The 26,765-nt window shown below is 48.4% G+C and overlaps 1 protein-coding gene across 2 annotated transcripts in view; it reads left to right on the top strand.

Annotated features, from left to right (window-relative positions):
* Positions 1-26,765, top strand: part of PTPRT (protein tyrosine phosphatase receptor type T) — a 1,175,887-nt gene that overhangs the window by 1,128,438 nt on the left and 20,684 nt on the right. The window contains exons 20-28 of one of the 2 annotated variants that reach the window (XM_058287117.2): positions 3,091-3,127; positions 4,348-4,445; positions 6,762-6,821; positions 7,536-7,652; positions 10,899-11,053; positions 15,172-15,307; positions 17,009-17,158; positions 18,668-18,841; positions 22,175-22,306. In XM_058287117.2, coding sequence (XP_058143100.2) covers positions 3,091-3,127; positions 4,348-4,445; positions 6,762-6,821; positions 7,536-7,652; positions 10,899-11,053; positions 15,172-15,307; positions 17,009-17,158; positions 18,668-18,841; positions 22,175-22,306 — 1,059 coding nt within the window. The remainder of the gene's footprint in view (positions 1-3,090; positions 3,128-4,347; positions 4,446-6,761; positions 6,822-7,535; positions 7,653-10,898; positions 11,054-15,171; positions 15,308-17,008; positions 17,159-18,667; positions 18,842-22,174; positions 22,307-26,765) is intronic. The other variant, XM_071211722.1, reaches the window with a different exon arrangement.

Here is a 26,765-nt window from a genome sequence, read left to right as displayed (position 1 = left end):
TAACCCACATAAAGTCTCTGAGGCGCGCTCAACTGGAGGAACAGAGGAGGAGCTACTAAGGGGTGGGGTAGGGGCAGGGGAGCTGTTACCAGCTCTTGGCCTAAAGGGACAAAGGGTGAGAGCAACTGCCGGGCAGGGCTGCCTGATAGCAGCTGATGCCTTTGGTAAAGCAGCGTGGGCACCCTCCGTCACCCAGCAGGCAGGGACCTCGGAGAACGCAGACCCCGCCCTCACTCTCCTCCTGGCCTCTGACTCCTGTCTCTTCTCCCCATCAGTCAAACCCAGCTGGAAGCCAGAGGGCATTGTCCACGCAGTCAGCCTCCCAGGGTACAGAGCGGAGCAGGGAAGGGACGAGATGGAAAGGAGGGACAAAGAGAAGAAAGCCAGCACAGCATCTCCTGGCACAGTGTTACCTCTATGGGGTGGTGACTGGGAGAATCACAGAATTGTGAACTTAACATATATTCCAGCAAAGTCAAAAATCCCTGGGGTCTCTATGGGGCTCCTGGCATGCCATGCCTTAAAGCACTGTCTAGACTCTTACCCCTTTGCTCTTGTCTCCACCTCAGCCAGAATCCTACCCGGGTCTCCAAAGAGATAACTGCCAGTGCTAGAATCATCTACCCACAATTGTGTCTTGGCGATTCATTAAAATGACTCCATTTGGATAATGAGCTGGATGGGGCCAGCCCTGTCTGTGCCTTGGGAGGCTGTGGTTCTGCCACCGTCTGAACCATCAGCTGACTGGTTTGTTTGCACACCCGAGGATGTATTGGCCACTTGAATCTGTTATAAATTACCAGCCTGGAAATAATATCGTATCTGGGTCCCCAGTAAGTAACAGATGCGTGAGTGCAGAGTGAGATAAATGCGTTTTGGATACAAACTTCTTTCCCGTTGCTCACAGACAGATGGAGGCAGGCCCAGTGCTGGTTTGCAGTAAATCTGCGTGCTGTGTAGGTGGGACTTAAATGAACTGAAAATTCTTTTAAGGTTAGGAAGTTTTCTGTACCAGCTCTTGATGAATCCTCAGCGGCGCCCCAACTGGGCAGTACATTTCCTTTTATCTCCAGTGCCAAGGAGTCATGTGATTAGACTGTTTTCTCTTTGGGGACTGTATGGATTCCTGGAGACCAGGGAGGGTCCCTTACACAGATCCGGTATGGGGACAGGCACACAGCAGGCATACCTGCATGCGTGCATGCATTCATTCATTCAATACCTATTTACCGAGGATGACAGTCCAGGCAAAGTTCTACGTGCTAGGAACACAATCAGGAGCAAGATGGCTAGGGCCCCCGCTCTGGGTCGGGGGGTCACATCCAACTTATTTTCTCCTGGGCCGTGGGTTGTGGTACTTTCCTCTGTTATCCCCAGTCTGGGGTGCAATTTTCAACACAGACTGTTTGGTGGAATACATGCATGAATCCATCTTTGGGGTAGGTTGCCATACCCCTTTTATGAACAGGTAGGAAGATCAAAGACCCTCTGGTGTAAGTTGTGTTCTGGAAGATTAAAAGGTACTTGAAAGGCAACAGGATGAAATTCTGAGCAAGAATTTTACATTTCAGTTGTGGAGTTAGATGACTTGGGTTCACTATTTTGTTCATTCAGTTGTTCATTCAGTTTTTCAAGATTCAATCAACAAGTGTTAATTGGGCACCTACTACTATGTATAAGGCACTGGACATACAAAAGTAGACAAGGTGGATGTGGACTCTGCCTCTGGGAAGCTTCTAGAAATCAATAAAATAATTACATGAATGGAAGGAAATATATAATTGGGATAAGGGCTCTCAAGGAGAAGATGTAGGGCTTTGTGGAGCACCCAGAGGGGTTTGACTCAGTCAAGGAGGCCAGAGAAGTATTCTGATGAGGAGGTAGCTGAACTGGCACCTCAAACCTGGTTTGGCATCTTAATATTACTGTCCTTACCATTTCATCCAGCTGCAAATATCTCCCCATTTCCATCCACTCTTCCCACTGCTCACTGGCTTGCTTGCTCTTCTTCAGAAGAAGCAACTATGTTCCATCCAGCGGCCTTAGCATCGGTCCCTGCCTCTGCCTGCTGTGCCTGTCCCTCTATTTCCCAGTGGCTTGCTCTCATTCCATTCAGGCTTCTGTTCCATTATCAGTCACCTCCTCAGAGAACTCTTTCCTGACTGCATCTATCAGCATCCTCTCCACCAATAGCCTCCACCATTGGCATCTGTGTATTTTTTTTTTAATGTATTCATCCATTCATTCATCCACTTACTGAGCGGTTCAATAAATACTAATTGTGTTTGATGTTCTGTACTAAATACAATTCTGCCTGTCTCAAAATTTGAATTCTTACCCAGTATAATAGACTTGCTCTTTATAACAAGAAAGGGGACTCTCTGTGTATGTCATGCCCAGACAAAAAAAGTGGGTCCTTTCCAACCTCTTCCCCAGTGATTGTCATGAGGCAGGGTAACCCCAAAACAGAGCACAGCAGGGCTGATCAGAGCACTCTGCAATGTATGAGGAAATCAGAATCTGCAAGTGGCTTCATTGATCTCCCAGGTTACACATCCCCCAGGGTCCTCCCTGCTAAACTAAGCACAGAAAAGCAAAGGGGCAGACTTTTCAGTTTTCTTTTCCTCGTTGTTGCTAAAGCAAGAAGCCAACAATGGAATTGTCTCCTTCTCTCCACTGCCCTACAGGGCCTTGCCCAATGTTCCACATATAACAGTAGCTCAGGACAGACTTTTTGGTGGTTGTCATCTCACCTAAACCTGAAAACACATTCTCCACCCCCTTTTGGGTGCATGCACATAAGTGATGCCAGCCCTATTTTTAGCTCCCAGTTTCACAGGCTCCCAATGCATCTATATGGGTAACTCACAAGTAACTATTATAACATTAATAACAGCAAACATTTAGTGAGTTTCTAAGCACTTTACATGCATTATCTTACTTAATCTTTACCACTTGTCTGGGAAATATCTAATACTATTCCGATTTTGCCTATAAAGAAACCAATGTTTGGAAAAGATAATTATCGATGCTGTGCTCTCTTCAGTTTTGAGGGGAGGCCCTTCACTGTGTTTGTCTCCTCTTACGCAGGGTTACCATCGGCCGCGGCACTACATTGCAACTCAAGGTGAGTGTCCTCTCTCCACCTGGTGCCTGGGAGACACTCGAGGGCTCCGGGGAGATTACTGTATCCAGGCTTGCTGTTCTCTCCTCTGTTATCTCAATCCTCTTCTTACACTAAAGGGCCCCAATTCCTCAGTGGAGGAGAGTAATGAGCTTCCATGGGCTAAGGAGACACAGGCAAGGCGGGGGAGCCTCCAGAGGTCCTGAAGATGGTTTATTTGGGAACGAAAGGGGGGAGTGGAGTTCAGCTTTAGGAAGGAGGGACTTGAGTGAGAGAGGCAAGAGGTATCTGTAGGAAAAGGTGAGGAGAGAGAAGCTCCACGCAGAGAAGACAAAAAACCCCAGTCTCAGGCATGCTCCACCTGCATCTACCATCCAGTGCTGTAGCTGGAAGGGGCCTTATCTCCTCTATGGGCACATGCCCAAAAGAGAGATGCCATCAACTGCCCTAGGAAGCGATTTGGCAATATGTTATCAGAAGACTTAAATATGATCATTCTTTCAACCCCTTCCAAGAAGAGACCCTGTGGGTAATTATATATAAAGTCAATGATTTATATATAAAGATACTCTTCACAATATTACTGTAATAGAAAAAAGTAGAAGAGTCTAAAGTGCCCAATGTTTAAAAGATTGATTAAATAAAGTATGGTCTCTCCATATTATAGAATACTATGCAGCTATGAAAAATACCATTCTTGGTAAGAATTTAAGAGCATGAGAAAATGCTTATAATATATATGATACTTTTTAAAAAAGGTATTCAAAAGTTGATATATTTTCTATCAAACACATGAACTACTAGTGTAATTTCTAAATAATGAAGGTCCAGGGCATTGAAAGAAAGTATAAAATATCCAACATCTTCCCCAAAGAAATTTCTTTGGACCGTCAGATTCTATCTTCCACTCCTTGTCTTTTTTCCCCCCTTCCTTTCAGTTCAGATTCCAGACGAGAGCCTCTAGTATTTGTCAAGCTCAAAATCAAGCATCTGTTGGTGCTCTCAGCATCTGGCTCCTGGCAGATTTCTGCCCCTTTCCTGTTTCTCATTAAAATTCTGGAGTCCAATTTTTAAAACTCCATTAAGCCCCATAATTGGGACTGGCTAGGATCACCTGGCCTCACTGTGTGGCACCTTGACTAACCAGGAGGAAAAGACTTCTTGGTTATTTCCTTGCATATGCATACATGGCTCTGACCTGGCCGCCTTCTCTCTGTTGGCAGGTCCAATGCAGGAGACGGTGAAGGACTTTTGGAGAATGATTTGGCAGGAGAACTCAGCCAGCATCGTCATGGTCACAAACCTCGTGGAAGTGGGCAGGGTAAGCCTCCCCTGCAGCTGCAGAGGTGGAGGTTGTTGGAACTGCACTGCCGAGCATCTCCTCTGTTCCATGCATTGTGCCAAGTGCCTCCTATTTGATATTTCACCCTCACTGCAACCTAAGAGGGAGAAACCATCATTCCTGTTTCATATTCAGGAAATATCGTCTCCTTTCAAACCCCCTCATCTCTTTCTCCACCCTCACTCTTTGTTGATGACGTCATCTCAAATATTTTGAAGAAATGCAAACCATCAGATGTGAATGCCTTCATCTTCCCACCACAGAGTTGCAATCCTACTTTATCTTGGTCATCTTCTCATTCTTCCCCTCTGTTAATCAGGTTGAACCATATGAAATTGCTGTTTTTGTTGACCAAAAATGGTCAAACATTGCCAGCTTCTTATGGCTGGACCTAATCCAAAGGAAGGAGTGCCTCTGCTCTTTCAAAGGCCAGCCTAGTGCCTTGAATCATATATAATGCTCAAGAATTTTCTCATTTCCCCCCTTTCACTTGAAAAAACAAATCTTTTCTACATTGTTAGATTGTTCCCCTCGGCGCACAAGCATGCTCAGTTCATTCCATCTCAAAAAGACAAAACGGGCAAACAGAAAATATTCTCTAGGCCCCATTTTTCTGCCAAACTTTAAAGACTTGCACCCGGGCTCAATTTCTCCATTCTCATTCTCTTCTACCCACGCCCACCTAGCTACTGGCCACATTTCACTAGTAGTGATATTGTCAATATCACTAACATCCTTCATGTCGACAAATCCGATAGCCACTTCTCTTTCATCTTACTCAACCTCTGCCAGCACTTGACCCTTTGCTGGTTACTCTTATGCCCCTGACCTCTAAGTGTTGATATTCGTCTGGGCTCAGGGATCAGTCTCCCTGTCTTCTCTAGGTAGACTCTTTCCTATTGGGTCCTTAGTTATTCCTAGAACTTAGAAATAGGACTGGTATTCCCAGTTTGCCTTTGCCTACTTGGAAGCTGTACCATTTTGGGTGGGTCAGGATGCTGGGTGTAAAGGCAACGTACACAATTGCCTAGAATTAAGAAAGCCTATCTACTAATCATATGAGCTAAGTAAAGAGTGGGCAGGTAAGTTTTATCTTGATAAAAACCAGGTAATACATAAAAAGGACCCCAGCCTCCATGGTGATGAGAAAGGGAGAATCTAAATGGCCCATCAAATCCAGGAAAGGGGGTTGGACATCTCACAGCCTAAAAGATTTTTAGGGCCAGGAGAGACTTTATCTTTGAGTCCACTCTTATCCAGTCTATTCCCCAGTTTTAGAGATGAGGAAACAGACCCAGAAGGGTGGAGTGACTTCCCTGAAGCCCCCCAGCCAGAACCTGGCATGATTTCTGACCCTTGGCCCTAACTACAGGGCTTGTGGTCCCTCAAGGCAGCACTGCTCCCCCAGGGGCTCAGGCCCAGGGCAAAGCAGCTACCATAGATCAAAAAAAGAGGCCATCCCAGAATCTGAGAATTCAGAGACAAATTTCAGCCTGTCCTATAAATATCCCACATTGGAGACAGATTCCCTTGATGGATAGACTATGAATCCAAGTGGGATTTGAGGTGGGAACCAGAGAACAGTCTCTCAGTGAACCCCTTCTATGAGCCAGGCACTGTGCTGACTGCTTACTCCGCATTGACTCATTGTATCTCAATTGTACGAGGTCATTTTCCTGGTATTGAGATGGCCTGGGTTGACTTGCTGGCTCCCTCTCTCACTAACAGTTGACCTTAGGCAATTTTCTTAGCTTTCTTACACTTCAGGGTTCCCACTTATAAAATTGGAATAAGAATAATACCTGCCACAAAAGACTGTGGCAACAAGTCATTAAAATAATACCTGCAAAGTGTTCTGAGAAGAGTGCTTGAAATATAGTAAGCATTCAGTAAAGGTTCAGTATCATTAATAGGAGACAGGCACAGAGAGGTTTCATCACTTTCCAGAACCTACACGGTTACTGAGTGTTAGAGCCAGGCATTGAAACTTTGACTCCAAAGCTTATGGCACAAGAGTCAGCGTTTCCCTAAGTGGGTTCCATGGGATGCTAGCCTGCAGGATCCTTAGTGAGAAGAGGGTTCCATGGTTAAATACGTTTGGGAAATGCTGTACACTCTGTGTGCCCCTTTTGGAGAGTCAGAAAGCACATTAGCATTAGCACATTTAAAGGAGCTGAGTTGTCCTATAGCAAAGTGGCCTGTTTAACTTTGTTTCATCCAGCATTTCCCAAACTCATTTGACCACAAAACCTTTTTTGTCTGTTTTGTTTCTTGTTTTTACCTAACACCTATTAGCACCCAGCGGAACACACTGTGGGAAATGCCACTCTAGGCCGCGCAGCGTCCCCCGGAATGGTAATGCTTTTGTTCTTTTAAGGGGAAAATGATCTCTTTTTCCTCCTGCAGAGTGTGACCTAGAGAGTCCTGTGTGGGGATGGCTTGTTGGCAGCATCTGTACTGACTGGCAGAGGCAGAGGAGTTGCAAAGTCTTCCCTTCGAGCCCAGCACCTTCCATCCTTTTCCCAACCGAGAGCCTTTCTCCTTCCAGCCCCCGATTACCTCCTCTTAATAAGGTCCCTCTCCCTGCACTTCTTTCACCTCCTCACTATTTCCCATCTTTTATTCTGATCTCTGCTCAGCTAATAACCCTCAGCTGCTCTCACCTGCTATAGCAGAAAGAGGACTCAGGCAAAGGTAGAAAATTGGTGGGGCGACCCTGCACAAGTCACTGAACCTCCAAACTCGAGTATTATTTTCTCTGTAAAATGGGAATATAAATACATGCCCATCTCACCTAGTTCTATTGGATTGCTTAGTGTGATAATGGATTTGAAAATCGTAAGGAGCTTGGCAAAATTATTTCCAATGGCTCCAATTCCTCTAGGGAGTGAGCTTACCCCTGTGCAGTTTGCTGATCCCTGGCCACCTGAGACCCCTTGGACTGAAATTCCAATGAAGTTACCCTTGGGTTAATCCAATCAGGAAGTCCAGATGAGGTAGCTGCTCATAGTCAGCCACCTGCTCAGGCGCCCTTGTCTCCATCTCTCTCTGTCTCTTGCTTGGCCACAGGTGAAATGTGTGCGATACTGGCCAGATGATACTGAGGTCTACGGAGACATTAAAGTCACCCTGATCGAAACAGAGCCCCTGGCAGAATACGTCATACGCACCTTCACGGTTCAGAAGGTAAGCTCCCCCGTGGCTGTGGCAGCCTGGCCACCAGGACAGCCAGCTTGTCTGTTCTTTTGGCAACATGCAGTCCCTGAGGGTCTGCCCTGTGCCCAGCCCCGTGCTTGGCACCAGGATAGATGAGCACATCGTACACAGGTGGGTCCTGCTCCAGCAGAGCTCACATCTAGGGGGAGGGACAAACAAAATTCAACAGATGAGGGAATATTTATGATAAATGCCATTGCGATAAATGCCAGGAAGGAAAATATGCAAGGGGTGGAGGAAGAAATCAACAGGAAGATGAGGTGGTCTGAGAGGGCCCCCCACGAGGAGGCATTCAGGCAGACAATAAGGATGAGAAGGAGCCCACGGGAAGAGTGGGAGGATGCCAGCGCAGGCAGAGGAAAAGGGGCAGGCAAAAGTCTGGAGGGAAGAAAAAGATCTCTAGGCCAGCAGTTCTCAACTTTGTCCCCCGGGGGACACTTGGCAGTGTCCAGGGACATTTTTGATTGTCCCATCTAGGGGGTGGAGGGTGCTACTGGTATCTACTGGGCGGCGTCCAGAGATGCTGCTAAACATTCTACAATGTACAGGACAGCACCTATGACAATTATCCAGCCCGAATGCCTGGAGTGCTGAAGGTGAGAAACGCTGGTCTAGACATTAACAGAAAGACAGTGTGGCAGGAGCCTGATGAGCAAAAAGGAGGTTGTGCATAATGATTATCAGTATATTTACAATTTAATTATACAATCAGCATTATTATATCTCTGCTATTATAACGATAGCTAACATTTCTTGAGCACTTACTAACCCAAGTGTTTTTTTAACTACTTTGCATTATTCAACATTTAATCCTCCCAGTAACCCCATGAGGCAGGCACTTATTACCTCCATTTTACAGATGAAGAAACTAAGGCACAGAGAACTTAGGTCATTTGTTCAAAGTTGCCCTACTAGAAGATGCTAGAACCAGGAGTCACACCTTGGACTCTGACCCCAAGCCCATTGCCCCTTTCACTAAGCCATGGCTGCCATTTTCCAAGAACATGGAAATGAATGGAGTGAGTGGCCATAGACATGAGGATGCAGAAGTTCTGGGGACTCAGATGCTTTGGGGTTTAGACAGGTTGTTGTGAAGACCAAAGCAGGCCACTGTGTGGATTGGCACTCATGCATAGTTGTGTCAGGACATACTGCTTGCTCCCAGCCCCTCCCCCAGCCCCCATGCTCCCAAAGGCCTGCACCTCCCACTCAGGTGAAGTCAGGAGGCAGGGGGTTCCCCCTACTAAGAGGTGGGAAAGTAACAGGTTACTGTTTACCTGCCTGGGCCATAAGACACATGGATGTTGTTTTAGGTCAGGTCCCTTAGAAGAAGCTCCTGGGAAAGGAATTTGGGTGCATGTGATGTATGGGGAACTGCTCTCGGGAGAAACGTGTGAGGGAGGAGCAGGGCTGAGCAAGGGCGGAGTGTCAGGTGAAGTCTAGCCTAGTCCTGATCCCCAGAGGGCCCTGGAGCATAAACCACCATGGAGGTGTCCATACCCTTGAGGCCAAAGACCCAGACTTCAGTGGTCCCCAAGCAATCAGTCCACGGACTGTGGACAAAGCCAGGGGTAGGGGATCCTCCCGGGAAAGCCAGCTCCTCCCCAGTGGTAGTAGCTTCCCTGTGAGTGTTTAAAAGGAAAACAGAGACGGCCCAGGAAAGGACTATGACTCCCCAAACTGGCTGTACTGGCTGCAATTCTCCAAGCCTTCCCAGCTCAGGGTCTGGGTTCCGGGATGGGCCACCATATCCATGGACACTCACTTCATTCCTGGGCACTCATCATATTTGTGGCACATATGATGGGGTCCCACCAGACCCCCTTTCTCTTTATTGGGCTGGTAGACCCAGGCCTCATCTGCCAGGACTGTTAGCTGCTAATGACACCATGCTAAGTCTTGCCCCCAAGCCTTTGTCCCTGCTGCCCCCTGCCTAGGATTCCCCCATTTCTCCGACTAGGTAATACTCACACAGCAGGATATCGTCAAGAGTAGGAGTGCAGACCAGGAATCCAGACAGCCAGGGTTCAGACTGTAGCTTCATACCTTCCTAGTCGTGTGACCTTGGGCACATTACTTAACCTCTCTGAGCCTCAGTTCCCTCACCCATAAAATGGAGATAATAATAAGAGATTTTAAATGACAATTAATGAATGGATACACTTAAGCATTTCAGAAGAATGGCTGGCACATAGTTGATGTTTAATAAATCTTAACTATTATCTTCACTATTGATATGTTTCAAGTCTTAGGGAGGTACCACCTCCTCCAGGAAGTTTTCTCTGGTTTCTCCTTTCCCCAGCTGGTAACTGCCACTCCTTTATGCACTTTAGAAGAATTATCTGCTTAGGAGTCGGCCTCCCTCACTGGGCCATGAGGTGCTCCAAGGATGGGGGCTGTGGCTTTTATGTCCACTTTCCTAGCATCTAATAACACACAGGCTGGGCACAGGCAACTGAATATATTTTAACTGAAGGAATGAACAATTAAATAGATTCTCCTCGTCAGTGGTCTCTCCATGTGGGCAGGAGATTGGTAGGAAAAAAGTAGATAGAGGAACGGCATAGAGGTGTGAGTCGGCCACAAAACAGTCCAAGAAGCACAAGGTGGGCGGTGTGTGCATGTATGGGGGGGGGGGGGTGCTCCAATCGCAGCTCCGGGCCCTGTTGCCCATCACGCTCATTTGTTCCACATCGTTTAATTCTTCATAAGAATCTAATCCATTCAGTCCATTCAGAGTTCTGCTCCTATTTTTTTAAGTTCACAAGCCATGAGGTCTATCATAGCCAAGGCTGGAAAACGTGAGGGCACCGCGTCTCAGTCCCCAACAGGCCACAGACTCCACAGCAAACAATTTGAACTTGGTTTTTAAAGCCAGTCCTTCTCCTGGTCTGTGCTGTCGGATACACGCCTCACGAGCTGCTTGTTAAAAGAGGGTTTCCTGGGCAAATATGTCTGAGAAACACTCTAGGTATTTTCCACCCCTTTGGGGGGTTTAGAATGTCTATTAGCACACTAAAGGCTCTGAGAAGTCCTGCAGAAAAGCCATCTGTTTCACTCTGTCTAATAACCAGTCACATCATCACTCTGTCCTGTAACGCTTATTAACCCCACGAGGACCTTACCTTCCCTGGACAGCAAGGGAACTGGCTTGTAGGGGTGCGGCCAGGATGCGGGGGCAGCAGATGGAGGAACAGAGGCCCATTCTCTTCTCAGAAAGGCTACCATGAGATCCGAGAGCTCCGCCTCTTCCACTTCACCAGCTGGCCTGATCACGGCGTCCCCTGCTACGCCACCGGCCTGCTGGGCTTCGTGCGCCAGGTCAAGTTCCTGAACCCCCCGGAAGCCGGGCCCATCGTGGTCCACTGCAGGTAAGTCAGAGCCACCCTCGCCCCACAGAAGCACCCTTCCGCAGCTCTGCTCTCTCAGGAGGAAGCCTCTGTCTCTCCAGTGGCCTTATTCTTTGCCTTCAAGGTGCCCAGGTATGTATGCCTCATGCCCAGCCCTTTCTGCTGTGGCCCAGCCCCACGGTCTAGCAGCAGCAGCTGCTGCGGTACCACAGTAGCGGCAGTCACTGGTGCTCTGTGATAGTCAAGGTGCAAGGAATATGTGCTGGGCCCTGTAGCATCGGCCACATCTACCAGGTACACTTTGCCAACCTTCGGTCATTTACTTGTCACCCAGCCTAGCAGAGGTCAGCTTTATAATTATTCCCATTTTCCAGATGAGAAAAGCAAGGTGTCGAGAAGGTCATCACTCTGCCAGGGTCAGACAGGTATAAAATGGCAAAGCTGGGCCATTTAACCTGCTTTTCTCCAAGCATTGTCCATCAGCTCCTTGACGTGGCAGTGGGGTGCCTAAGTTGAAATGTGCTTCTCTTCATTGCTATTATTTCAAAAATCAATTGCTGGCCAGCATGTCCTTAATAGAGAGTAAATGGACAGCCGCAGGTTTCACCTTATTATGGAGAAGAGATATTTTCAGCCCTGACCTAGAAAGTCACATTGGGAATGAGTGGCACGTCTTTGAATCCTCCTAAATGGAGATGAAGTGTCCTGTCAAGGGCATGAAGAATTGGAGGAGGATGGGCATCCAGACCTGAAGCCTGGTTGGCCGTGTGCTCCCTCCTTCCCTCTCCTTTCGAACATGACCTTGGGCCCAACCCATCTCTGCCCACCCTTGAGTTGTCTCATCCTGCTCTGAGTCGGGTCAAGAGAATGAGAGAGTGCATAACTGGGGGCGTCTCAGAGTCCCTTTCTCACACAGCATCTCATTTTTCCTTCCCACACAATGTGATGAGAGCAGAACCCCCACTTTGCAGGGGAGGCCGATTGAGAGGTAATACTCATCACACCTCTCAGGCCCTCTGAGCATTTTGCAGATATTTATTTGCATGTCTCCTCTACCTTCCATCTCCTAATGGTCCAAGGATAACAGAGGGTTAGCCCCCAGGCCCTGTGTCCCAAAGAGCAGCCAGATAGGGGTGATGGAGAAAGGGAGACGGTGGCATACATTTACCAGACCCTCCCCTATGCCCAACCCTGCACATGATGACTCCACATCTGTATCTCCCTAGCAAGACAGCTCAATGCACCTGAGCAGAGTGGTCCTCTCTCCTGGGCCTATCCTGAGAATTTAATCTGAAGATAAAATGGGTGGGATAACACATGCTAAGTGCCAAAGGGAATTACCAACACGTCCTAGGCACTTAAAGTAATATTATTCTCTGCCCCTTAATGCTGCCCACCCCTGACTGCTAATCCTTCAAGACAGGACCACCCTTTACTCATCCTCATAGCGCCATCCCAGCACTCAGTAGATAGAAATGTTTGTTGAGTATACGAAGTAACCATTTATTGAGCATTTGCTATGTTCCCAGGCATCTGGTTAATCAATTTATATGCATTATTCTTTTTAAACATAATTTCATGCTATTTGCATGCATCATACCAGTAATGCTACTAGGTAGATCTATTTAGTGAAAACCTCATCTTATGGATGAGGGTGTTGAAATCCAGAAAGATTAAGCACATCAGATAGGTGGTAGAACCAGGATTTGATCCCAGGAAGTCTGAACCCAAGTGTCACGTGCTTATGATGCAATGCTGAAACGAACACAGCTGACTGCTCACAAGATCCCTGGGAAGGAGACAGGTCACATGTGTGAGAAAGCATGCTCACAGAGGCCAGGCCACCTGGCACTGCTGTGGATCCGAGATTCAAAACCAAGTCAGCCCAGTTCTTTCCCCTCAAATGTGTTGAGGATGAAACTTCAGGGAGGGGCTAGAAGAGTAAAACTGTACACCTCATCCTCGGTGCTCAGCCCCCTTGGGGGGTCTGGGTTGTGAACTCAGACTTCACCCAATTCAAACTAAGAAATCTGTCTGTGAAGGCAGACTCTCCTTGCCATGGGTTTTCTTCCCAGATCATTGTGGGGGATAGTCCCTACTGGCCCATATTTCTTGGACTTACGATCAGCCAGGATTGCTCCTCCTTCCCATCCCACCACTCATCCTCTCTGCATTTCCTTTAAGTTCCACATCGTCAGACACTGGCTGTTTCTGTGCGAGAGACAAGATGTGAAAATGCTGCTAAAGTGTCTCTCCTTGACAGTCTGCCTGGCCTTCATTTCCAAAACTGTATGCATTTAAGGCAAATGTTCTATTCATCTCTGGTTCAGCATCATGCTTTTAGAACCCAGCTCTAAGTTGGGAAGGCTGGCCGTGGTCCAGGAATTCTTGCTGAGTTCTTTTGTTGTTCTGTGCTTGGTCTGAGAGTCTCCCAAAGGAAGCCATCAGTGGTCAGAAACAGCCTGCATCTGGAGTCTTGGCAGCTACCAAGGGCCCCAGGGCTGGCAGTGGTTTCCTTGAATGATGCACCTGATTCATGATCCCAGGGGAGCAGCTGCAGCTGGCGCAAGCCCAGGGCTTTGCGCAGGGGACTTCAGGACCCAGCCTCTGCCTTTGGGACAGCTCAGGGGACTCTGGTTCCTACCTTCTCCCTCAACTCTTCTCTCTTCTCTCTCTCGTTTCTCTTACTTTGCTTCCATTCTTCAACCCTTCTCCTAAAGAATTAGAAGGGGGGGGGGGCAGGGAGAAGGAGGCCAGTAGGAAGGGAGGGAGGAAAGACTTGTTTATCCAGCATCTAAACTGTTCTGGATACCATGCCAGTGCATCACACTGTATTGATGAGTTCTCCTTTTCCATCAGAGAAATGGAATGAATGCTGTTTTATGTGCTGGGGATATTGTTAAGAGAGGAAATAATTAAGTGCCCAGGCTCTGGGGCCAGACTGTCTGGGAAAAAGTCCCAGCACTACCTCCCACCAGCTGGCGACCTCAGGAAGTCACTCTGCGCCTCGGTTTTCTCACCTGTAAAATGGAACAAGAAACATCATAGTACCTCATAGTATTGTTAGGAGAAAGTACTTAGAAATCAAGCCTGGCACATTGTAAGTGCTAAACAAGTGTTTGTTAGATAAGTAAAATAAAAACAAACAAGCAGGTCTTGATAAAATAGCCCCTCCACTGGTGTTTCTGTGTGATGGAACTGGACTCAGATGGGATCTCTTTTCATAAGAATTTCATCCTACTTTACTGGAATTGTAGTTGGTGTTGGGCTTTAAGATATACTTAGGGGATTTGAATCTCTGGACTGACAATATGATAGCCAGGCCCTGAGCGTCAACAGACTCCAGCTCCTACAATCTGATTTATTGGACTCACCTCACTCAGCTAAGATGGAGTTGAAGAAGGACAACACCACACCATGGAGCCTAGAGTGCCTACAACTGAAAGCAGGAGGATTGCATCCAGTATCCATGTGGAATCTGAGCCTCCTCCTGACATAGAGGTGCAACGGACACAACCAATCCAAGGCCCACAGAGAAAAGGCGGCATTGGAGTGGGAAAAGTGGACATGGTGGCTGATGGATATGGGGAGTAGCAGGAAGAGATGAGATGTGGAGGCGCCTTGGGGACTTGGAGTTGCCCTGGATGGTACTTCAGGGACAATCACCAGACATTGTAAATCCTCCCAGGGCCCACTGGATGGAATGTGGGAGAGTATGGGCCATGATGTGGACCATTGACCATGAGGTGCAGAGATGCCCAGAGATGTACTTGTCGGGTGCAAGGGATGTGTCATGATGAGGGGAGTGAGTGCTGCTGGGGGGGTGGTGGGGCTGAATGGGACCTCATATATATATATATATATATATATATATTTTTTTTTTAATGTAACATTTTTACAAAATCAATTAAAAAATAAATAAATAAATAAATAATAAAATAAAATAAAATAGCCCCTCTGGACAAGCTTTACTCTTCCATTTTACAAAGGGGAAAGCTGAGGCGGGGCTGGCATTCAGACTGCTCTGAAGTCCGCATTGTGCTGCTTCTTGCAGGGCCCTGGGGACAGGTTGAGTGGGAGGGGCCTCTCCAGGGCTTTCCTGACCCCAGGTCCCTAACACCTACCACACCCTTTTCCAGTGCGGGAGCTGGGAGGACTGGCTGCTTCATCGCCATCGACACGATGCTGGACATGGCGGAGAACGAAGGGGTGGTGGACATCTTCAACTGCGTGCGCGAGCTCAGGGCCCAGAGGGTCAACTTGGTGCAGACGGAGGTGAGACCTGGGGCAAGGGGTGGGAGGGGGAGCAAACGCCCACCTCCTGCAGCCCTGGCCAAGGAGAGGCATGGCAGAACTGGAGGCTGATGGGCAGGGGCATGCTACAGAAAAGAGCTGAGCATGGGAGAAGTGAAAGGTAGTGAGACCACCCACTAGGAAGTACCTGGCATCCCTGAGGATCTGTGGTGCAGGGACTTCTACCAACAACAAAAGGTGGTGAGTTCCCCGTCACTGAAGGTATCCAAATATGGTGAATGGCAACTCTTGGGGATTCTGTGAATAGTACTGCTCTCTTGGGTGAAGGAGAGAAGAGGAAAAGGGAAGAACTGACATTAACTGAGTGTCTACTAGGTGCCACACAGGTTCAGTACTTCCTACATGTCAAACCCTGAGCTAGCGATTCTGAGAGAGCTAAACACAGGCCCTGCCTCAAGAGAGAGGCAGACCTTCAGGCCCATCTCTGCCCAAGGGAAACGGGAGGGGGTTGGTGTTTATTGTTGAGCACTTACTACATGCCTTATGTCACTCTAGGTTCTTGATATTCAAAGTATTTTTTCCACTCCTTACAACAGCCCTGTGGGGTGACCCCTATTAGTATCCCCACTGCTATGGGCTCTAACATGGGTCAGTGTTCAGGCTTCTTGGTGAGTCTGGGACTAAAGCAGAGGAGGAGGCTGCTGTACATGAACCCAGGCTCATGCATGCCGACCGCAGCTTGCTGCCTGGAGTTAGACACCTTGGTCCTGGCTGTCTGGTGGAGGAGCCAGACGTCCTAATAGATCCTCATGATGCAGTTGGATAAGCACTGCACATGGATTGATGAGCCAAGGTCTGCAGGAAAACAGCCATTCAACAAATGTTGATTAAAGGCCTAGAAGGAATAGCAACAACTTCGGGTCTGTTTAAAGAAGATGCTTCAGAGGGAATGGGACATTGAAGGCATAGAAAAAAGGGAACGGTTTCAGGAAACAAGAACAGCGTGTGCAAAGAACCAAGAGGGAGAGGGCAAGGCCATGCCTCAGGAGAGGACCCCGAGACAAGGCATGAGTGTAAGGAGTTTATCTGGTTGGTGAGTGGGAAAGTGAGAGAGAGAAGGTAAGGAACCCAGTAGAGGGTACTGTATCAAGCTGTGCAACACCAGGCAACTGGAGCGTGAAGCTCATGGGGAGCTCTAGGAGACTATGGAACATGAACCCCGAAGTTACCCCCTAAGGGGAGAGGAACTGAGGCATTCAGCCCCAACTTGCTGGATGCCATTGGTTATAGGCTACTTCCAAGGGTATCCCTCTAGGGGCCTGCACACGTGCCCTGCACACAAGCCCTGCACACAGCCTGGGATTGAAAGAAAGCCCTCAGCAGAGAAGCCCAGGTATTTGCAATAAGCAGCCTTCTGCATGTAAAGGCTAAGGGCACGTGGCCAGGGCACCACGAGCCCCGGCAGCAGTGTGCCCCCTACTTTCGGTTTTTTAATCAGCGACTCTGCCATTTTTTCTTATCCTAGGGACAAAAATTCACCATAGCTCAGGTGATCACTATGAAACAGAGAGATGTAGCCCTTTGGGTTAGAGGGTTGGAAGTGACGACTCTACAATAGTCTTCGTGCCCATCCGTCACAGCCACCCAGTTAAATGCTGACCACAAGCTCCCAGGTCACTCTTCTCACCCAGTACCCTGTTGCCTCTCTCCTTGTCTCTGCAGGAACAATACGTGTTTGTGCACGATGCCATCCTGGAGGCCTGCCTCTGTGGCAACAGCGCCATCCCTGTGTGTGAGTTCCGCTCGCTCTACTACAATATCAGCAGGCTGGACCCCCAGACCAACTCCAGCCAAATCAAAGACGAATTTCAGGTATGAGCGAATCCCAGGCTCTGTGTCCCAGCCAACTTCAGTGGTGCTGAGCACACTTGAGGGGCTTTCTCTGTGAGAACTGATAGGTGTACTTGTTTTCAGTGTCTGCAGCTCTAGGCAGCTGTAGAACAAGTTGTAGGACATGAAACGCACAGCCATGAGCAACTATTAACCAGTCACTCAGTGATTGCTGCCATTTGTTTAACGATGATTGAATATTTTTTGCACTGAGGTCTTACTTAACTTTTGTCCAGGTTGTGGATGGAGACATGTTTATTCACACAGGTCTGAAATGTATGTTTCTCCATCCATGGAGGGACTTGGGTTTTCTCAGTACTTTCATACAATTGGAGAATGTCCTAGATCCTTACCAAACAAAGGGTGGTCCAGCGACCAGCAGCATTGGCTCCACCTGGGCACTTGTTGGAAATACAGAATCTTGAGCTCCACCCAGATCTACTTAATGAGATTCTGCAATTTCACAAGATGTCTGGGAGACTTGTATGTGCCTTAAACTGAGTAGCACCTTCCTAGAGCATAGCTCAGGCACAGCAGGTCTATACCTGGGGACCCAGAGGGCAGAACTGTGTCAATTTTGGTCTCAGCAACCTAGTGTGAATCACTGAGCAAGGCAAAGCCAGAGTCGAGCCCATCATCTCAATGCCAGTACCAGGGCAACAGAAGCTGAGAACCAGGCATGGGGAAGCAAGGAAGCTCCCAGAAGCCAAGACATAAGGGGCAAAAGCCAAGTTCATAGTTACACAGACAGATACCCCAGCCAGGCCAATACCTTAGACCCCCATTCAAATGAATATTATTTATCTATTTAGAGACAGAGTGCTAGGTGAGAGAAGGATGGAGGACAAAAGCCCATGGCGGCTGCCCTTAACATCGCCTCTGTTGGCTGGAGCAGTTCAGCTCTAGCCTCCAGCTTGCCAGCTTCTTTCTGCAGAACATAAGCCCTGTACATTTTCCAGACCCACTAAAGCTGGCTCCTGGGAGTCTCTCAGCCACCCTGAGCAGCTCATCCAAACATCCTTCCATCCTTTGAGTGCTGGAGAAATCTGTAGGGCTCACGCTAAGATGCTTCAAATGAGGTTGAACACTCATTTATGGATTCACCATACGACCTTCTGGCTGACCTGACCTTTAATGCAGTCCAGGCCCAGTTGAACAACTCAGCTCCAGTGGCTGGCAGGTGTTAGGAACCCATGCCTGAGCCCATGCATGGGCATGCTGCCCCTGCCGCCTTGGCATCATGGAGGTGTCACACAGCCCTTGGCAGAGGCTCTCAGCTCACAGAGCCAGTGGCACTGAGTAGGTGATTGCAGGACAGCACCATGGAAGAGGAACGAGACCTCGGCAGGAGTTCTGGGAAAGGGATCACAGGGTCGAGCTAGGGGATGGAGGTAGGGGAGTTAGGACTGGGCTTGGTACACAGCTGGCTCCTCTGATCAGGAGCACTGATCTGAGTTGTGCCTGTCCCACTGTCCTTTTGCCCACCCCCAGACCCTCAACATTGTGACACCACGTGTCCGGTCCGAGGACTGCAGCATTGGCCTCCTGCCCCGTAACCACGATAAGAATCGGAGCATGGACGTCTTGCCTCTAGACCGCTGCCTACCCTTCCTCATTTCTGTGGATGGAGAATCCAGCAACTACATCAATGCAGCTCTGATGGATGTAAGCTGAGCCCTGGCAGGGGAGGCTCCTGGCTGAATTTCCAGGAAAGGGCACCTTCCCCACATGGAGGGTGGTGGGACCCCAGGGTCCTGACTGCCCCCTCCAGCCAGCCTTTCCTTGCTTCTGATTCTGCTATTCCCTCTGTGCTGGCCCCAAGGACCATTGGTCCCCCTGACAGCTTTGATCCAAACCGAGATGGCCTATCGTAGGTGCTCAGGATGTAGTTATTAGACAAGAGATGGATAGCAGCAAAGGGACCAGGGAGGAGAACATGGCACCACATCCCAGAATTTGACTGTGTTCCTGGCTTCTTTTTAGGGGTCCTGTCTCTTGGCCCTGTGCAGAGATCATGGCCTTCTCAACCTCAGGTCCAAGCAGAGCACTCCTGCCCTGACCTGGTTTGGGGCTAGGATTTGTGTCTCTGACATGCTCCTGACATGCATTCTTCTCCCCTTGGTTCTCTAGTTGCTTCTGGAATCATCTCTCCACCACAGGGATGTAAAGACATCTATAGCAGGAAGGAACAATGGATGATCTAGTCTCATCCATCCACTTTTCAGCAAAGGAAATTGAGGCCAGAGAGGGAAAGAGACTTGTTCAATGTCACCTAGAGAGCTAATGGCAGAGCTGGAATCTAGAACTACTGGTTCACACTCTAGAATTCATACCTGGAACTTCCCCACAAATTACTTGATCTAGTAAGACACTGACATCTTGCTCCTTAGGCTCAGGACCAAGAACACTGTTGCTTGATTGGGGTTGGGCTCATCCAGATTCCTCTAACCCATGTCTAAGGTCATGTCCATCCAACTCACGTGGGTTTCCCATCTCAGAGCAAGCAGGAATGGGGGGTGCTTTCTCCTGGGGCCAAGACCAACCATATCTCCAACCTCTGATCCTCCTGAGCTTTCTCTACAAGGGTCCTAGGTGTTGGAAGCAGGTAGGTAAGGGAAAGCCAATGCCTGTCTCAGCTCTGTAGGGCCTGCCCTGGCCTCTGCCCATAGGATGCCCAAGTCCTACATGAAATCCCTGGCACTGGGTGCAGAAGCAAGGAGTCTTATCTTGGTCATGTCAGATAGCTAGAGGTGAGAAGAAGATCTCTGGCTTTATCTCAAGAACTTCCAAGGTCAATGTGATGCACATGTACCTGTGTGAACATGCACCAGTGATTGTGTGTATGTGTGGTACCTGTTTGGTGCACATTTGTGTATGTGTGCATGTGTGTGCATTTATCTTTGTGTGTGTGTATGTGTGTGGCATGAGAGATGGGGCCTTGGGGGTGCAACCACATATCCAAGATCCCCCTGGCTTTACCTCCCACTCGTCCTAACTCCCCCTCTCTGCCTTCCATGGCCAAGCAAGGATCACACACATTTCCTGGCCTCTACTTAGGAGGTTAGATGCTGCCTGGGGTCAAATGCCTCCTGCCAAGCTCTGGTGCTGATTGTTTTCTCTTTGTCCAGGGGGCACTTCTCCTGTGAGCCATCATCGGGGCCTTTGCCTTTCTTACAAAAAAAGTCCTTATCTGTATTCCAGCTCAGTCTGTGCATTATCTGGTAACCATAGCAGCTTTGCTCCTAGCAGAAAAATATGAAGTCCTCTGGGTTAATTTTTAATGTTTCCCCTGGTAAAGGATGATGTTATCCATGAAATGGATTGCTGGCTGATCCCTGAAACCCGGCAGGAGCGTGGATCTCAAACATATTTTCAGATAAGGCTCTGTCAGGCATGCTGGCCTAATAGAGCATTTATCACAGAGGCAGAGAAAAAGAAAAGAAAACCAACATTCTTTGAGGGTTGGGCAATGTGGTGAGCCTGGGCTTCTACTGTCTCGTTTTGCTTTGGATAGTATTATCCCCATTTTCCAGATGAGCAACTGAGGGTTAGAGTGTTCCCACTACTTACCTGAGGTCAACTAGCTCAGAAATGGTGGCACCAAGGATCTGAACCCCAATGCCCAGATTCTCTTCCACATCCGGAAATGGCTCAAAGACCATGCTGTTGGCATCTAGAGTCCTACCCCCTACCCTCTTCACTGGCCAGGAGACAGAAGACAGGACCCTAGTGCATGCATGGCATCCACAAGGCCTTACTCTGTCTTCTGCCATGGTCTAGGTCTGGTTTGGATGGGCCAGCCCCTTTCCCCTCCCACCTCAGCCCTTTTTTCTGCTTCCATCTTCCTGCTGACTTATGATGCCACTGTCAAAAGCTGTGCCTCCCGCAGGAACCAGCTCCCAAGAAACCTTGTTGAGATCATGAGCTATTTCTTGGGTTTCAGAAACTGATGAAGTAGAGACGCTCCCAATCTCTCCAAACACCTCCTCACAAGGTGGTATGACAAATAGGCCCAGTCAAAGCCCCAGAGGTGATCCAGATTTACACAGGTCATTTTCTCTAGGCCTCAGTTTCCCCATCTGTAAAGTGGGACTGAATGTATTCATTTATTTGCTGGATGTGCCCTGAGTGCCTAGTGCATGCCACTTGCATTGCTGATCCCAGGGATGAAGAAATAATTCAGATGTGTTTCAGCCCTGGCAATGAGCTCATAGGCAAACTCCTTGTTGACTGGTCTTCTTACATGCAAATCTTACTTAATCTGTACAATAGAAATTCTTGGGGAGTCAAAATTCTCATTTTACAGATATGACACCTGACCCTTGCCAGTGCTTAACACCAAAAAAAAAAAAAAAAAAAAAAACCACTAGACAAGTGATGCTTGAATTGAAGCATCTGAATGAAAGGATGGGTTGATGGATGATGGATGGATAGATTGACAACTCATACAAGTAGCAAAGTGAGGGCCTAAATCCCAGGTCCCTTGACAGCACAGTGTGGGCACCTTCCAATGCCCCATTGCCTCATGGTGTCCCCCAATGCCAGGCAAGCTCAGCCCTAATTCCAGGCTTGGGGCAGGAGTGAACTCTTTCAGGAAGCCCTTTGCCTAGGGCCAACCTGAGACTCCCCCAGCATTGTGAGCACAGGGACTCGGAGGATCCATTCTATCCCAACCAGCCAGCAAGGAAGCAAATCTGCATCTGGAATCTTCCATTTCTTATTCTAACGATTATTATTTCTTGAGTTCCAAGACATAAATAATTTATTTGGATAATCCCCTTCTGAGTGACACTTTCCTAATGAAATGTCTTAGTTTGGAGAATGAGTCCATTACGGGAAGGTCCCCTTTGCCACCATGCCGCCAAAAGATAACAGCAAGTGCTTTGTGTAATCTATTTGGCAGGCTCAGGGGCCTCTGTCAATCTTTCAGGCCTCATCATCATCAGAATATCACTGATTGATGTGTATGTTACAAAACCTGTCTTGTTCCTTTGTCAGAGCCACAAGCAGCCTGCCGCCTTCGTGGTCACCCAGCACCCTCTACCTAACACCGTGGCAGACTTCTGGAGGCTCGTGTTTGATTATAACTGCTCCTCCGTGGTGATGCTGAATGAGATGGACACTGTCCAGGTAGGAGGAGGCCTGGCCATTGCCCTAGGTGGGCTCAGGTGGGTCAAGGGCACCATCCCTAGACTTGGAGGGAGGGCCTCAAGGGCAGTGCTGCCACTGTTGGCCTCTGCCCTATACTGGGAGCACCAGGCAAGGCAATGCCAGTTCCAGCAATGCAATGGTTCACCCTGCCTCTGGCCTTTATCCAGCCCCCCCACCTCCCAGGGCCTCCAAATCCCATAGAGCTCACAGAGCCAGGAGGCCACCTTCCTCCACTCTGAGTATCTCTAACCCTGAAGAATGTCCTGCTTCTTGGCCATACCCGCCAGTCCTACTCCGTCAGCAATGCCGCCATCCTGGCAGGGCCAGGGGCTTGAACCTGGGACCCATTTCCCCCTACTGCCCCCAACCAGCCCTGACTTCCTCCCAGTTGGCCCTTGCATCCCCTCAGGCTTCCTGCCTCGGCCCTTCTGGGTCTGCCAGCTCCGAGCATCATGTGCCTACAGCAAATCTCTTCATCAGCCAGGCCAGCACAGGACACATGTCATGGGACAGCTTCTGGGGCCCTCTCCCCCAGAACAGGGCAGCCATTCTGGGATGGAGGAGGTGAGAATGACCTTTCACATTTTTGAAAAGCAGTCCTTTCACTGCCTTGAAGGAAAACGCAAAGCAATTCAACACACTTCTGTGCGAGTGTTGGCCTTGTGTGGAAATAAAAAAAATGGATCTGAACTGTAGTCTCGGCCCTCCAGGAGCTCACTTTCTAGCTACAGAGACAGATGAGCAAGTTGTCCCAACCTCATATGGCAGTGCTATAATAGAGGTCAGCAGCAAAGTGCTGTGCTGGCTGGGAGCAGGGAGCAATTAATTCTGCCCAGAAGGTGAGGGAAGACTTCAAAAAGAAGGTGACTTTGGCCTTGAGGAAGGAAGAGTTTTGGGGGTACGGGGGATGAATTACCTGGGAAAAGTCATCCCATGCAGAGGGAACAGCAGGGGCAAAGGCGAGATAGGGTGATATATATAGGTTTGTTTGCAGAAGAGCTTCGGTTCCATTGTGGCTGAGGTCTGGGTGTATAAGGAGGAGAAGAGGGTGGTGAGGCTGGAAAATGCAGCAGGGAGCCTGCTTTTAAAGGGCCACTATGCAAGGCAAAGAAGCTTGGGCTTGACCTGGAGCATGGTAAGTTTCAGACTTTTATTCCGTGAACAACAGAATCCCTTCTTCAAATACTTTCTTGCAAGCCCAATGTTTGAAACAGATGATAAAGAGCTGCTGGCATTGGGGCAGAGGTTGGGGGTTTGGGGTTCCAACCCATGCTGGTCTTTCATTTCCTCCTGGTGTCCCTCAGAGAATCAGTCACCTGAGTACCTTTGTGGAACCCCTGGGGTTCCTAGGAGCAGAGTTTGAAAATACTTTCTGTAAAAGGAGGAAAGATATTAGAGAGTTTAAACAATGTGGTGGGAAAGCCAGATTTCCTGTTAGAAAGCAGAGTCTGGGGACCATTGAGAAGAGACAGGAGTAAAAGCCTAGAAACCAGGAGGTTAAGGAGGAGAATGTTGCAAATGTACAGAAAATAAAGGTGACAGCCTGAACTGGGAAGTGGCCAGGAGATGGGAGAGTTAGGGGTAAATATGAAAATGTTTCCAGAGGTGAAGTCCATTAGGTTTGGGGAACAGTTGGATGTGGGAGGTGAATGAGAAGGATAAGTCACAAATGATGGCAATGTTTCCAGTCCACAGAGTCAGGCCTCCAGAGTTGCTCTTGGCCAAGAGGGGAGGGCAGGAAGAGTTGCAGGAGATGAAGCAGAAAGGCGGGGAGAGGAGCAGGGTAGTTGTAGATGAAATTGAGCATGACTAGGAATGTGCCTTTGAGAGATATTCAGGAGAGATTCGGCTTGTTCATTCAACCTATATTTGCTGAGCATCTGCTATTTGCCAGAAGCTATCCTAGGTGTTTGGAATGCATCAGTGAAAAAGACAGACAGAAAAAAAAAAATCCCAACTCTCATGTAACTTCTATTCTAAAAGGGAAAAGACAAACGATACACCACAAACACTGTAATGTAGTTAATCATGCATTAGGGGGTGACAAGTATTATGGGAAAAGAAAAATACGAGTGCAGAGGAATGAAAATTGGGAAGGCTAAGGTAGGGAGATGGGATGCAATTCTAATGGGGTGGTCAAGAGGCCTCAATGAGCAGTAACATTGGAGCAGGACTTCAAGGGAGCTGCGTGACTGTCTCAGGAAGAGTGTCCCAAGCAGAGGGAAAGATCAATACAAAGGCCTTGAGTAGGCATGACCTGGTGCATCTGAGGCCAGCAGGGCAAGGCAACCAGGTGACCAGAGCAGAACAAGCACAGGGAGAGTAGCAGGAGGTGGGGTCAGAGACGGAGCAGAGCCAGCTCACAGAGGGCCATGGTGGTCAGAGGTCCCATGTGGGGTTTTACTCAGAGAAATGGGGAGCCACTGACAGGTTTGGAGCAGAAGAGTGAGATGATTTGACTTTTTAAAAAAGGATTCCACTGGCTGCCATTTTGAGAATAGTGTTGCAGTGGGAGTGGGGTTAGGGGAGGGTGGCTAAGAGTGGAGCAGAGAATGCATAGAGGAGGCCACTGCGATAATCTAAGGGACAGGCAATGGTGGCTCAAAGCAGGGTGATAGCCAGGGAAGGGATTCTGGATATCTTGAAGATGGAGCCAACAAAATTTCCTGGCAGATTGAATATGTAATGTGAGATTCCAAAGAGGAATGAAGGATGACCTCAAGGTTTGGGGACTGAACAATGGAGAATTGGTCATTGAGATCATGCAAAATACAGATTCCCAGAAAACCTGCAGAATTCCAGGGCTAGAAGGCACCCACTCTATGCCTTTGCCTGAAAAAAGCAAAACAGAAAACTCTGCTCTGCAAGCCTGTGAGTGAAGCAGGGCCTATAAAAAGCCTGTTTGCTGTTTCCTTTTTGCAAAATCAGAGCTAAGGTACCAAGGAGGAGGGTCCTTGGGACACTTTGGGACATAAAGAGAAACAAGGGTCAAGGTCATTAGCTATATCTCCGCCTTCCTGGGTGGGATGAAGAAGCTTTCAGCCCCAGATGTTGATACAGCCTTTCAGAACTGAGTCTCTAAATGCAAAACCATCAGGCTCAGAAGTGCCCTGCGGTTGGCTGCCATATGCAGCTGGCAAGAGTCCCCTGAAATCGGCAGATGAATAGAGCACTTATTATATAAATATCATCACCACAGCAGCTGGGTGCCTCATGAAATTAAACAATGACACAGCGTGAGCATCAGAAAAGCCGTCCTCGGCACCTGGAGGGGCGGCTCTTCGAAGTGGCATCAGCATTTTTCTGCCAGCTTGCCCATGCCAAGGCAGCCCCGCAACACAGGCCTGCAGTAGGTGCTGAGAGGACCAAGGCCACATCCTGGGTTTGGCCGGGCATCACAAGGGCCACAGGCTGGGGGTTGTGGCAGGCCTACCTGTAAGTTGCAGCAAAATAAGGACAAGGAGAGGATGTGAGCTCTCAAAGTGCTTTATTTTCTTGCTCTGCTGGCCAAATCTGTCTGTTTCTACTCAGAATCCTACACTACTTCATTCAATCAGCCATCCCCAACCAGAAATATTCTTCCATCCTCCACAGTGGCAGCCAATTATGATCAGTGGGGGCTCAGGATAATGACTCTCAAAGCGACTGCATTCAACTTGAGAGATTTTACTAGCTCTTTAGGACTCCTAAGACCTGTAGTCAGTTTAGTGGGGCAAAATCCCAGAACCATGACCTCCAGCAAATGATACTTTGGTCTCTCATGCCCATCAGACAAACCTTTCCACCAAGCCCACCAGCACCAACCAGGGCTCCTCCAGAGCCCATGGGGGGCAGATACCAGAGAGCATCTGAACCATGATTGAGCATGCCCTTCTAGAAGCAAGTGGAAAAAGCTAACAGAAGAGCTGGTCACCAGGGACCCTGTCACACTGCCCTGGAGCTTTGTGGGCAGCTCTGGAGGTATCTAGCAGGGAGACCACAGTGTACCACCGCATCTGCCTGCAGGCGGGTTCTGGGGTCTGTGAGGCCCAGCCTTACTTTGGTTGCCTCCACATAATCAGTACGAGGGTTTTATCAGTCCTTGAATATTCTGTTCATTTGTTATATTGGCTATGCTTGGGGTATCCCCTGAGCTTCTTAGTAGAGAGCGCCCTTTACCCTGCTTAAATTTTAGAGACTACATAATTAAATATAACCTTTTAATATTTCCTGTGTCTTCCCTCCATAGAGTGGCTATTTTGAAAGCTTTTATTTCCTAAACTGTATTTACTAATTAATATTTAGCTAATCCTCTCATATTTTTTCATAAATATAATTGCCTTAAAGAACTTTTTTTTAAGATTTATTTTGTTTATTCCTCCCCCCCCCCATTGTCTGCTCTCTGTGTCCATTCACTGTATGTTCTTCTGCATCTGCTTGCATTATCAGGAGGCACCAG

Source organism: Dasypus novemcinctus, chromosome 24 (genome assembly GCF_030445035.2).
Source record: "Dasypus novemcinctus isolate mDasNov1 chromosome 24, mDasNov1.1.hap2, whole genome shotgun sequence".
Taxonomy (NCBI): Eukaryota; Metazoa; Chordata; class Mammalia; order Cingulata; family Dasypodidae; genus Dasypus; species Dasypus novemcinctus.
The sequence above is the reverse complement of the archived record's forward strand: the minus strand, read 5'-3'. Positions and strand labels throughout refer to the sequence as shown.